Source organism: Opisthocomus hoazin, chromosome 9 (genome assembly GCF_030867145.1).
Source record: "Opisthocomus hoazin isolate bOpiHoa1 chromosome 9, bOpiHoa1.hap1, whole genome shotgun sequence".
NCBI lineage: Eukaryota > Metazoa > Chordata > Aves > Opisthocomiformes > Opisthocomidae > Opisthocomus > Opisthocomus hoazin.
In genome coordinates, this window is record NC_134422.1 from 21,511,911 (window position 1) to 21,524,931 (window position 13,021).

The 13,021-nt window shown below is 41.1% G+C and overlaps 1 protein-coding gene across 5 annotated transcripts in view; it reads left to right on the plus strand.

Moving 5' to 3' along the window:
- Positions 1-13,021, plus strand: part of LOC104329051 (sodium channel protein type 2 subunit alpha) — a 78,767-nt gene that overhangs the window by 11,674 nt on the left and 54,072 nt on the right. For all 5 annotated transcript variants that reach the window (XM_075430562.1, XM_075430565.1, XM_075430560.1 and 2 more), the window contains exons 2-3: positions 9,446-9,764; positions 12,834-12,951. In XM_075430562.1, the coding sequence (XP_075286677.1) occupies positions 9,498-9,764; positions 12,834-12,951 (385 nt within the window). In that variant the 5' untranslated portion in view covers positions 9,446-9,497. The remainder of the gene's footprint in view (positions 1-9,445; positions 9,765-12,833; positions 12,952-13,021) is intronic.

The following is a 13,021-nucleotide window of genomic DNA, read 5'->3' on the forward strand; positions in this document are numbered from 1 at the left end:
ATGTCCTATTGGAAAAAAACAAAACACCAAAAAAACAAAACGCAAACCCTCCAGACGACGAAGGGGAGCTGGCTGACTGCAGGCAGCGAGCAGCATGGCTGACTGCCCGTACCCGACGCGGGCGGTAAACAAGCTGCAGGGACGGAGAGGTGATGGCCCCGGCTGCTTCCCACCCGGGTCGGGGCCATGCCCACCACCCCCCCCCGCTCGCCGGGCCGTGGCCGCAGCCGTCCCTCGCCGGTTCCTCCGAGGGGCGGATTCGCCTCATCCCCGCGGAGCGAGGCCCGCCCCCTTCCGCGGCTGCCTCTCGGTAACCCTGCCGCTGTCCGCCCGACGCTAAACGCCCGCTCTTTTCCGCCTCTCCGGCTCCTGCCGTTTGATTCGGTGCTGCTGAAGCGGGCAGGGGAACCTTTCCTTCTGGGGAAAAAACGGCCTGCCTGGAGCGCGGTGCCACCGGCGGCTGCGCAGCCGGCTGCGCTGTCTGCCAGGCCGCAGCGCTGGTGCCGCAGCCGCCAGGCCGGTTGCTAGGCAACCTCCCCTCGGCGCCGCTCCGTGCCGGCATTGCGGAGCCGCGTCCCCTCACAACGCGGCGGCTCCCCGCCCGCCTCCCCCGCCGGCTTTTCGCTCCGTGTCGTCGCTTCGAGCGGCGTCGGGCTGGCCGCCTTCCCCCGTTGTAGCCCGGTGCGGCAGCGGGAGGTGACGAAGCCCGGAGCGCAGGCTCGGCTGCCGCACCTGAGGCGGTTCCGCGGGCGCGCTCGGCTCTGCAGCCCGCGCCCCGCCCGGCCGCCCCGCCCGGCTCTCCGCAGCGCCCGTCTGGGCGGGTTGTCGGCTCGGCGGGGTTCCGCGGGGCGGGTGGGCGCGCTGTGGGGCCGAAGCGGGCGCTGGCTGCAGCAGCTTGCTGAGGCGGGGGGGGGGCGTTGGACCTTCGTCCTTGACTTGGGGGGAGTTTGGCCCCACATCGCTGTCAGGGCCTGGCCTGACAGGTGAGCGGTAACTGGCAAAGCACGGTTTTGCGCATAGGTGGTGTTGGCCGGGGAAGACAGTAGGAGGCTGTGAGAGTGGAAACACACAGTATTTTCCACAGACGCTTGTCGGTAGGTTCAGAATCATGGTTTACGTTGTTCATTCAAAATTGCTAGGGAGTTGTTAGGGAGAAATTACAATCTCCTACCTACCTGCTGTCTTCTATCCTAAAGGATATAAATGATATGTGATTGAATTTTCTGTAGCCGTGCTATAGTCAAGATCAATGGAGATTTCATTCTAAACATCTTTACATAATGCCCTTACTGGGAATGTTAAACTCCAGGGTTCTGGTTTGTCAGGAAAGAAACCACAGCGTGTTTTATTAACAGCATGAGTAGTGAGCACATTCTCCTATCCAGGCATCTGGAAATATCTAGCTCATCCCATACATATGGCATTTCTGTTACCATTACATCTTTGAATTGTATAGTCACTCTCCCCACACAAATGCACTAAAAATGGATGTATCTCTAGCCTGACGCTTACTTATACAAGAGCGTACTTGAGGGGATACATTTCTCACAACGAGTATCAGGGCAAAGATTGATTTGATGAACAGCCTGCCTCAGCTGGATGGCTGAAAGACCTTAATCAGTTAACCAGCCTCGTTAAGGATTTGGTCAATGCTCCTCTCTCATCACTTCGTCTCCCACATCACTGTTTTCTTTGGTGACAGTCAGGATATTCCTCTTTTTTTTAAAGAGAAACTTGAACTGTTGTCCTGAATCTTTCTCAGGTATGGATTGCCCTTTGTTTTTTCTTCTGGTCATGGAGCACCAGAGGAGCTCATCTGAGTGTGGCAGAAAGCTTACTTCACTGAATACAAAAAAAGTTAAGAATGGTATTTTCATCAAGTGAAAAAAACAAATTGTCTAATGCTAGAAAGAAGGACTTAAGGGCCTCTTACTAGAGAAAATAAATAGCTTTTTTGTTCATTCACTGACATTTGAGTGAAAATCAGCAATTGTTCAGAGACTATTTCTGATAAAAGAAGAAAATGGAGTATGTAACTATAAGCAAATGCAAGTTATTGCCAGTTATTGGCTAACAGTAAGTAAAGATAATGATCAACTGATTTTTGCCAATGTATTTTTCATACTTCCTTAGAGTACATCTTGCCATAGCTCTATGGGCAGTACCCTGAAGTAAGTTCTAAAGAGAGTGAGAAAATTTATTTGAAGGAATTTGCAAACCTTCCCAACAGAGGTCTTTGTATACCTATTTCCACATTAGATGATCCTCACCTGACGTTTTGAGTAAAACGCTGTCCTCGTGTCGTGATGTCCATGTTGAAAGGCAGAGCGTGATCCTGGTCACCTCCTGATCTTGGAAGAGCAGTCATGAGGCTGCTGCCACTGAATGCTAGCCCAGTTTGATCCCTAGATTTGTTAGTGTTTGCACACTTTAGTAAACCTTTTTGCCTTTTTATCCTACCTGTACTGGGTTCTATACCAGCTACAGGATCTGTACTAGTATGTGTTGACCGTGCAATTGTTAGAGCTCTGTTCAGCTCCAGCACTGAGGCACTGAAGATTCCTGTACTCATACTCTGGCACCTTAAGCCCTCTCGAGCTTTGCACTTAGGAGAAGCGCTAAAATTTGGAAGACACTGTAGGTAGTCAGCTAGTCCCTTGCACTCTAAAAGCAAGAGGACATGGTAAGCCTCTTAATTTCTCTTCTGTAGTGTGTTGGATCAGTTCTTTGAGCTGTCTGAAATCCAGCCATTTGTTTGTAGTTTTGGCCAGACCAGTGAGCTGATCTGGCTAAAATGCAGAGGTGCAGATGTCCTCAAGCCAGCACAGTCGGAAATGACCAGGGTAGGCTTGGGTGGAGAGTGGGACTGTCCCTTCTGACAGCACCATCTCATATTGGCTTAAGATTTTCAGAAACTGCATTTTCAAAGGTGACTTGCTAGTTATACATCTATTTAAAATGTTGGACAATGTGTAGGAAGCTCTATTTTTGTATAGCTCTTCTAAGAGCCATTTGGAGAGATTTGTTGTATAGAAACACCTACTGTTCAAATCTCACAATTCAGCACATAGATACTGTATGAAGAGACCTTTGTCAGAGCTCTGACTACTGAACATACAACACAGCACAGTATGAAAGGCACAAACCTCAAGCACAGGAAAACTGATTTTCATTTGCTGTCTACTGATTTCAGCAGTGGAGTAGCGAAACCGTAAATCTTAGCAGAGACACTACACCAGCTGTAAACCTTCCGCCTTCAGACAGGGCAATCACATGTTACACAGTCTTTCATGCAGTGCCATGGTGTGCAGACACATCCAGAACGTCTATAACCTTTTGAGGCAGAACAGGGTTTTTTCCGGCATTTATTTTATCCATGTATAGGAATAGCAGTGATGCAAAGTGCAAGTAGGAGAATGCACAATGGAATAGCTTTCTAAACTGGGTTGTTTTAATTTCTTTTTGTCAGGCTAGAGGAAAAGAAAAATACTGAAAGGAGAGAGAGGTGAGTAAAGAGAAACTGAGGGCAGATCTCCCCTGTTGCACAACAGTGCTTCCTTAGGCACTGTCATCTCTTTCACTGTAAAGAAGTCCTTGGGACTTGCCTACCTGTGACACGACTCTTTTTTCTATTCTGCATCGCACTGGTTCTTCAAGAACTTTCTCAGCCAACAGTGACTGAAATCAGCACCCTTTTCTGCTTCTCTCGTGTATAAACAGTAAGCTCTTGCTCCCTTGAGGCCTGGGGAGAAACATAACAGATAGAGCAGAGCAAAACAATAAGAAACCCACGCTTATGAAGACCCTAAAACAGTGAGGGCCTGTTACAAGTTTCTTGATTCTCATCCTGATCAGTTTTGCTACAAATCTCACACTAATCACTGATCTTTCTTTTTACAAGGCCTAGACTTCTTTAAAGCCCTTGAATGACTGTGGTGTGTCCATGCTGTTCATTCTCTATTTTCACTGTTAAAAGGTTTTCCTAAGAAATCCCTCTTGCTCTAGTTTAATCCCACAAACTGTTTGCCTGTATGCCAGACAAAAAGAAAACAAATTCCTCCTCTTTCTTGGAGGAGCTTTCTAGACATATAAAGAGCCTGTCATTGCGTCTTCCATCAATCTTTTCAATGTAAAATGAAGACAGAAAGAACTCAGATAAATCCCACAATTCCTTGGATGGTTTTTTTTTTATTGCTGTGGTCCAAATTCTTTCCAGGTGGCCCCCATAGTTTTTGAAATGTAGTACCCAAGTTGAACATACTGCTCCCAGCTAGAAGAGTACAAGATCATATCACAAGTTTATAAATCCAAGTACTTGCCTTTTTTTTTTTCCCTCCAATACTGACAGTTTTCAGTCATGCTTGGTTTGTGATGCAGTTAAGTACTCTAGATCTTTTCCTGCAGAGCTATTGGTGGGGTTTTGTTCCTTATCCTATACATTTTCAGTTATTTATTCTTGCCTAAATATAAAATGTTGGACTTGTATCTCTTGAATTGCATCATTTTTTGAGACCATTTTGTTATTTATCAGGACATTTTAAATTCTAATACTGTCCTCCGGTATACCTGTAGCTCTCCCAGTTTCACGTCATCTGCAAAGCCAGCAAACATGTTTTTCAGTCATCTAGATTGCCATGAATAATGTAGTAGTATAGCAAGTGTTTTAAGTGGCATGGGGGGAAGAGGTAACAGGAATTTCTTTAGATTCACTGTACTTGATTAAATGTATACTATTTATAAGATTAAATGTATACTGTTTACAAGAAGAAAAAGCTCCCTTTTCCTTCTTCTACCCCTTTTGCTCTTTAAATGCGAAAAATACTATTTCCTTTTCGAGCATAAACTTCAGATTTTTTTCTAGATTGACGTTCTTAGAGTAGTATTAACATATTTTGCAAACTACGGCAAATACCACAGTAACCTACGCTATGGTCAAAGTTGCCTGTCACCATTATAATTTTGGGACAGATTTTATTTAAAATTTAATTAATTGTTTCAGCAAAGAAAGCGGAAATATGCCAACGTAATTTGCTCCTATCACAAAGTTGGGGGGGCACTGTCAAAGAATGAGCAAGCTATTATACAGAAAGGACTGGATGAGTCTGATGACTGGTGTTACTGGAATGAGATGAAATTCAGAACTGTAAATGAAAAGTCATGCACTTAGGGACAATTCTAATACAGTACAGGAACGCTCAGCTGGAGAGTATGAGGATCACAGAACCACAGAATGACGGCAAGCTGCCACTTGTGGATTTTATTGCTCCACTTTAACATTGGATGAAGGCAGTTAATTTTTACAGATTTCTGAGAAGCTGGTAATCTGTTTTCCTTCTGATTTTATTAATCAGGATTGTCTGTAGATGAAGGGCTCCTGGACAGCCAGGAAGAGACTCAGAAGTTTCTCTCAGCTTTGTCCTGTCAAAAATCATTCACACTCATTGTAGAGTTTCTTCACATACGACACTGAACACTTCTTCAACTCTACCCTTTATATGCGCTGTGAGTGTTTCACCAAATGCTTAAAAGACAAAGTCACTTCAAGCTTTCAGATGTGCCATAGTAGTGGGAAGGTGGATACCACTGGTGATAAAATTATTCATAAAATGTACCCGTGGCTGTAGGCAGGAAGCTAGATAGCAGTTGGAAGTTACCTATTACTCAAATTCTTCTTATTCCATGTTTATATTTTGGTTAAATTTTGACCACGTTTGAACAATAGTTTTTAAGTGTTGGATTATGTTATGTTGGATGGGTTTTTGATTGATATTTACTATTTTATTTGATCATTTTCTCTTAATGTCTTTACTGATTTTATCTATTACATTTTCTATAGCTGTGTAGTATCTAATTATTTGAATATATTTTGAGGATTGTTACTAGCTTCTCCAGATATACTACTGTGGTCACCTCTTTAGAAGTATATATATTTCTCTTTTAGACTCCAAAGATCATATTGCATTTCCTGCCTGTTCTGTCTCTCTGGAATACTACTTCTTTTCGCCTTACAGCCTAGTGAGACTGTAGACCCAAACGTGTAAGGCAATGGGATACAGTGTCCCACTGGCTATTGCCTTTTCGTCTTTCCTTTTCACTGTCCTTCCTAACACTATACATGTAGCTTGTGTAGCTCTGGTGGAAATCACATGGAGATCTCGGGTAATTTCAGACCCATACAATAAGAAACAAAGAATCAGACGCTTTAACTTAATATAGCATTAATGGCAGGATGAAGCTCCTTTTCCATATTGTGTGAATTAGCCCAGCTTTTCAAGTACTTGGTTTACTGTAACTTTCATAAACAGCTGCATACACACATACGTACATATCCACACATATAAATAATCAAAATACTTTTGTAGTTAGAAGCTCCTTTACTCTTTCTGTGAATCTGTGCTGTGCTGTCTCATAATCCTCTTATTTTGAGACTGCAGAGCAGTTCCAAGTAAACCACAGTCCTAATTAGAGCCAGCCAGAAGTTTTCATCCCAAGCTTTTTAAGAAAAAGAAATTGGTTACATGAAATGGTTTGCACGTTTTCAATTGACTTCATTGAATCATTTGTGAAATTAGAAAACTACCAATAAAAGACTTTTCTAAAGAGGCTTTTAACATTATTTTAAAATATTGTGTAATGTTTAAATGATTCAAAACCAAATCAATATATCTGATGTGGTTAAATTGTGTTTTTCATTTGTCATATTTTTTCTTAGTTGCTGAAAATTCAAAAGTACTATTAGATCCAGTCAAACTGTTCATTCTCTCACCACAATTACCAGAGAACCAAACTGTCAATATTTGTCCCTTTCTTCATTATCCTTTTTTTTCAAAGCCGCAGTGGCATTTCTTCAGCTACTGTGTGCTTTCCTTCTCCAACCTGTCTCACTTTAGAGTTACTCTTTGCTTTTTGTTACTTTCCACAACTTCTTTAGTCCTCCTGCAGCTGAAGGACAGGAGATGGCAGAGGTACAGAAGTCAATGACTGCCTGAAGGTCTGAATCTATAGATACAGGAATGTGTTGCTTCAAAAGTTTGGAAGAGATTTGGGTACATGTGAGAGGAGGAGGGGAGTGCAGAAGGTTGATGATGGGGAAAGAGAGAGGCTGAAGAAGTATGAAAGTCATTCAGCGCAGCAAATACAGAGAAAACAGGAGAGTGAAAAGAAGCAGGATAGCATTTCGGCGAAGGGGTGCCCAAAGGTGATGTCTTGTTGATTTGCCCCATGGGAGGGCCTTATACCGCTCCTGATCATCTGGTCTTGCTCCCTGCTACAGTGGGTCATTTCTGTATGGGAATTCACCGCTGCGGTGAACACTCAAAACTGCCGGCCTTCCCTCTCGGTGGTGGCTTTCCCAGATTTAGAAAGAATACATATCAAATATATTGTATAAATTTATTTTAGAAAACTGATACAAGCTATAGTTTAAAATAATCAGACTGCCGATAACCCAGTCTCAGCAGCTGGTTTGGTTGTACACTGTCTGTGCAACCTCCATTTTTCTATTTCTTTTACTTTGCTATCCCTCCTACTTCCTTTCTGTGTCGCCTTCACAGTTTTAACAGCTATGGTCTCAGCAGCAGTAGCTGCTATAGATTCGAAAGGATTTCTGAGAATTCTGAAGCCTGTCTGGTTATATAAAAATGTGTATTTTAGTCCCAGAGTCTCAGTTTAAGCAAGCGTTTGCGCGTCGGCCGGGCGGCCCAGCTGTCCCGCGGCAGGGAGCGTTATGGCACCGGAGGGCTGGCACGGGGAGCTCCGGGCTTGACTTCGGTAACAAGCATCCCTCAGCATGAAGTTAGGTGGGTCTGGAGAAGGGGAATTTAAAAACAAAAAAAAAAAAAAGAGAAAAGAAAAGGAGAGGGGAAAAAAAAAAAAGAAAATACATGATGGAATTTTAGCTGCAGTCTTCCCTGGTGCCATTCCAAGCCCACATAAGTGCAAGATTCTTCACTGGTAATGAATTTTTAATTGTCTCCTGCAGTATTAAAACAGGATTGTGCTTTTTTTTTCTCTGTAATTAACAATAAAATCTAACAGGATGCTGCTGCAGGACCACTTTCCTTTTCCTAATGAACCCTTGTGCTGCTACTCATTGGTGGAGCTGCCAGCAGCGGTGTGCTGCCGACCGTCCGCGGCAGAACGCACCCGGGCTGTGTGCCCGCAGCGGCCAAGCATGTGGGCAGCTGGCGGGGAGACTGGCAGGAGTTGGGCTCTGCCTGGGTGGCTGTGCAGGCGTAAGGGGCTGTCTGCATACGGTTGCAAAGGAGGAGGAGGCATCGTGTTGCAGTTTATTTAGCAGTCTTCAAGAATATGTATTTGCAGCTGTGCTGGAGTGTGTGTATTTAGCAAGACAGAAAATAGGATCATGCTGGTTGTGTTCTAACTATTGTGTTATTGTAATATGATAATTGTTTCTTGGGTGTATCGTCTTACTCAGAAGTTGTTAACTTTTTATTACATTTTCTATATTTTTAATGTGCTTACTCAGGAGAAGGACTCTTGAGAAAAATTCGTGAAGGGTACAGCAGAGATCCTGTTTATGATTTCAGATCAAAGTATTTGCATTGGGAATATTTTTCACTTGTTCTTTTTGGCTGTACTGTCTGGAGACATTGAGATGGTGCTGCTCTTGTTAGTGAAAATTGTGAAAAATATATACAATACATGTGGTATCAGATGTAAAAGATCTAAGTGCAGTACGTAATGATTACAGATCATTTTTGTTTAGTTCAGTGATTCTTCCAGTGCACAGTGTGTTGCCAGGCAGGGGATCTGAATACAGGTGCTTATGCCTGAATCTTGTTTCCTGAGCTGGCAGCTCTGCAAGGGCAGCATGTTTGTACCTGAATAGAAGGAGCATCTCACATTGCTTTCAACTGGCCCCTCTGGCCTTACATGGCAGTAGTGGAGTCTAGGAGTCGTTTCTGGACCTTCTAGCTAGAGGGAGGGTTGGTCCAAGGTGCAGCTTTCAGGACAATAAAGAGATGAATTGTCTGGAGTCTCTCCTCAACACTGAACCAGAAACACTTCAGAACTGTGGATTCCTCACACTGAGTGTGGTGGAATATATCTCCTACTTTATTCGTGGGAATGGAAAGTATTACCATTGGTAAAGGCAAGAAGATGTTATTGTATTTTACATGACTGGTTTTTATACGGTCTGTATATGGCCATCTCTCGTCACAAGCGCTAAGCGAATTTTAAACTAAATGTTTTAAAAATTAATACCTTCAAGACAGCTCTAAGAGGCCAGCTGCAAAGAAAAATGGTTTGTCTTGAAATAAAAAAAAAAAGAAAAAATCCGCTTCACAGCAGCCTCCTCTTGGATGATAATGACGGAATTTAACAAAATGTCCCACAGAACATTCTATGAAGGAATATTCCTTTACATTATTTGTAGCCATTTGTGTTGCTTTACATTTTTCTGTGTTTTTTATATTTTTAGCACATTTTTATGAGAGAGGCTAAACAGTAATTAAGAGGTGCAGGATGAAAAGATGGCACAATCAGTGCTGGTACCACCAGGACCTGACAGCTTCCGCTATTTCACAAGAGAATCGCTTGCAGCTATTGAGCAGCGTGTCAATGAAGAAAAAGCTAAAAAATCCAAACAAGAACGCAAAGATGATGATGATGAAGATGGCCCAAAACCAAACAGTGACTTGGAGGCAGGAAAAACACTACCATTTATTTATGGCGACATACCTCCAGGAATGGTGTCCGAGCCCTTGGAAGACCTGGACCCATATTATATCAATAAAAAAGTGAGTATGTTGTATATTTCTATCAGACTTGAAGAAGATTAAAACACAACAAACTCTTTCACAGGCATAGTATTTCCAGTATTCTGGAACCTGGTCTTTACGTATGATATATTCCCCCAGCAGCTGATTTCATTGGCAGAAATTTCAATTGTAAGAACAGAAGTTAGTAATGACAGTTTGTGGGAACTGGTCTGTTGGTGCAGATGTATATGGGTTTATTTTAATATACCTGGCATTTTACTAAAATCTGTAACTTCCAGTGTTTTACACACAGGAGAATTGAAGAAGTAGCACAGGGGTTATCTTTAGAAATATTATTTTGTTAATTGCTGTATTATAGATGTGAAAGGAACAGCTAGACATCTCACTAGCTTTCTTCACTGTCACGTGGAAAGCCTGTGTTGCGTTCCCTTGTCGCTGGGAAGGACAGGGAAGTCTGTAAAGGTAGTTGCTGAGGATATGCTGAAGATCTTCCATTTTGTACTCTATAGAGGTATCATATATCCGACTTAGTCTGATTGAAAAATTTTTCATATCCAGATGTATATTGTTCTATGATTGTTATCAAAGAGGAGCTGTTTAAAAGAGGGAAATATATAAAGAGGAGGTAGCAGTTCCTCCTGGAGTGTCAACAGAATGTTACATAATTTAAAAAAAATATTTTTTAAAGCTGTTCATTTTTTAAAAAATAAAAGCACGTGTTTTCTTTTTGTTTAAAATTACAACAATGACTGTTATTCCTTTAACAACTGTGGCCAAGCACAAAAGTGCTGAACTTTAGACTTTTGACCACATGGCCTTGGGTTTCCTCCAGAATTCCAGTCCCTCAGATTTTGGCATCCTGTGTATTGTACCATCATTATTCTACCAGTACAGAAGAAATTACTGATTTTTTTTTTTTTTCTGTCCTTGTAATGTTTTTCTTGTGCTTTTTTTTCTTTCCTGTGGAAATTAGCTAGTCAATAAAAACAAGTGAATTTTAAAAAAAATGAAAACAAAAAAACTACTTCAAAGAAAAAGGAAGAAAACCGCCAAGAATTGTTAGGAGTCAAAGATGAACTAACTAAAAAAAACAAACAAGATATTTCCTGCAGGAAGTAGGGGTATACCTAATCACTATTATGTTGAAACAGTAACAATATAGGAAAACTAGGATAAACTAAACAGAGACAACAGCTTTAACAAAAATCAGCTGTACCTTAAATGCTCATTGCAGAATTTCTGAAACTCAATTCATGCATGGGGAATCATGAGTTACATTTGAAAACAAGATTTTCAGTTAAATATTGTGTTCTGCTCCCTTTACTCAAGTGATTTACCCTGTTGAAGTCTGGAAGTAAGACAAATGGAATTTGGGTCAAAGTGCTGATCCCTTTCCTGCGTTCTTTCCCAGTTCTGCAGTAGGGCAGATTCAGTGCTGGAAATCCTAATGTTAGTGCATGTGTTATCATGCTTTGCAAAGTAGATAAGTAATTCTCCAGTTACTGGACGTGAAGTAAAATCCTGCTGAATTGCTTGCTACTGGTTGAGAAATGCATAGCAGTTGTCTTGATCTTTTCCAAAAGCATAGTGGTTTCTAGTGGGAGATTTTTGCTATTATTTTTCTTGGTGTTTCTTTGCATATTTTTGAACATCCTTGTTTAAGGTTCCATTTCAATTTTTTAGTATGTCTTGATGAGTTAGCGTTGCACAAATGATGCTTCATCAGAGGTTTTGTCAGAGTAAAGGGAACAGAAAACGTATGAAAAAATCTGTTTTGAGGGCAGATTTTCTTAAACTCCAGGAAGAATAGTAATACGGTTGAAAAGCAATGGTAGCAAATATAGTATATTGCAAACCAATCCTTTCTCCTCTACAATAAAGGACCAAAGTCTGGCTTGAGAATTGATGGGTATCTGGGAATGCAAGTATGTTCAGTTTGGAAGAGCTGAAATTTACGATTTCAGGCAGGGAGAGGCATTGTGTTTTCAGGATTTCAGCTGCTGTATTTGGCACACCTGCTCAGAAAGTAGAGCATAATCTTTATAGATGCTGCCCTCTGATTCCAGCTGAGGCAGATCATGGCTACTGGCAGTGCTCCAGGTTTGCATGGATTACGTTCCCTTTGGGCTTTTTAGGGCTGCCACAATGCCCGTTAGACCCACTTACCTTCAATGAGCATGAACTTTCACTCGTGTAGAAAGAAGGTATGACATACCTTCAAAATAGGTGTGACAGAAATAGGAATTTCCCCAAATGCATGGAAATCTAAGTAATTTTAAAACTTACTGCATGTTAAATAAAGGCTTTATTCTTTATTTCCAAGGTTTTAAGAAAACTATTACATTTATAAATGCTTTTTAAAATGTTGGCAGAGGCATGACTTATTGCTGCAGCTGTGGAGAGACAGTGAAAATACATGGATTATTGAATTCTGTATTAGGTGAAAGTAAAGCATGATGTAAGAAAAATGGACACAGTTGCACCTATGAAACTCTCACAAGAAACAGTTGAAAAGAGAAGCAATATGTTATTTTCTTAGAGTATAGCAAAAACTATCTAGTACATTAGCATTATGTTGAAAAACTGGTTTTGAACTCTCAATTTCCTTCTTTTCATGAAGACCACTCTTGAAATTTAGATTGCTTTGTAGTACTATTGTCTTAGTACTTTGATATGATCATTAATGCTGGTTATTTGATTCAGGGAATGTTGAAGTTTTAATGGCTCTAATTTTTTTAAAAGCTACGTACCTCAGTGTACATATGTTATAAGGTACAAAAAGTGTACTAATCCTTCAAATATTATGCAAGTTTGTACCTTATATACCTGTCTTTGTTTTTTAGCTAGCAATATCAGGATTACTTATGATTTCTAAATAAACTTATTCAAATGTTTTCATGAAGTTACATTTGTAGTAATTTGGCTGGACTCTACTGTGTGTGAACTGGACAAGGGGATTGTGATTCTAGGGGAGATGTAATTTGACCAAACACGATTAATGATGAAATGAAAATGATTCTGGGTTTGAATTTGTAACTTGTTTGTAACTTTTAAATGCTATTTTTAATTCTGTGTTTCTTTTTCCAGACCTTTATAGTATTGAATAAAGGGAAGGCAATATTCCGATTCAGTGCCACCTCTGCCCTGTACATGTTAACTCCTTTCAATCCTCTTAGAAAAATAGCTATTAAGATTTTGGTACATTCATATCCTTTTCAAGTGGTTAGTCTAAAACCGTAGTGAACGAGATGTTACTTAGTATTTAAATCATTCTC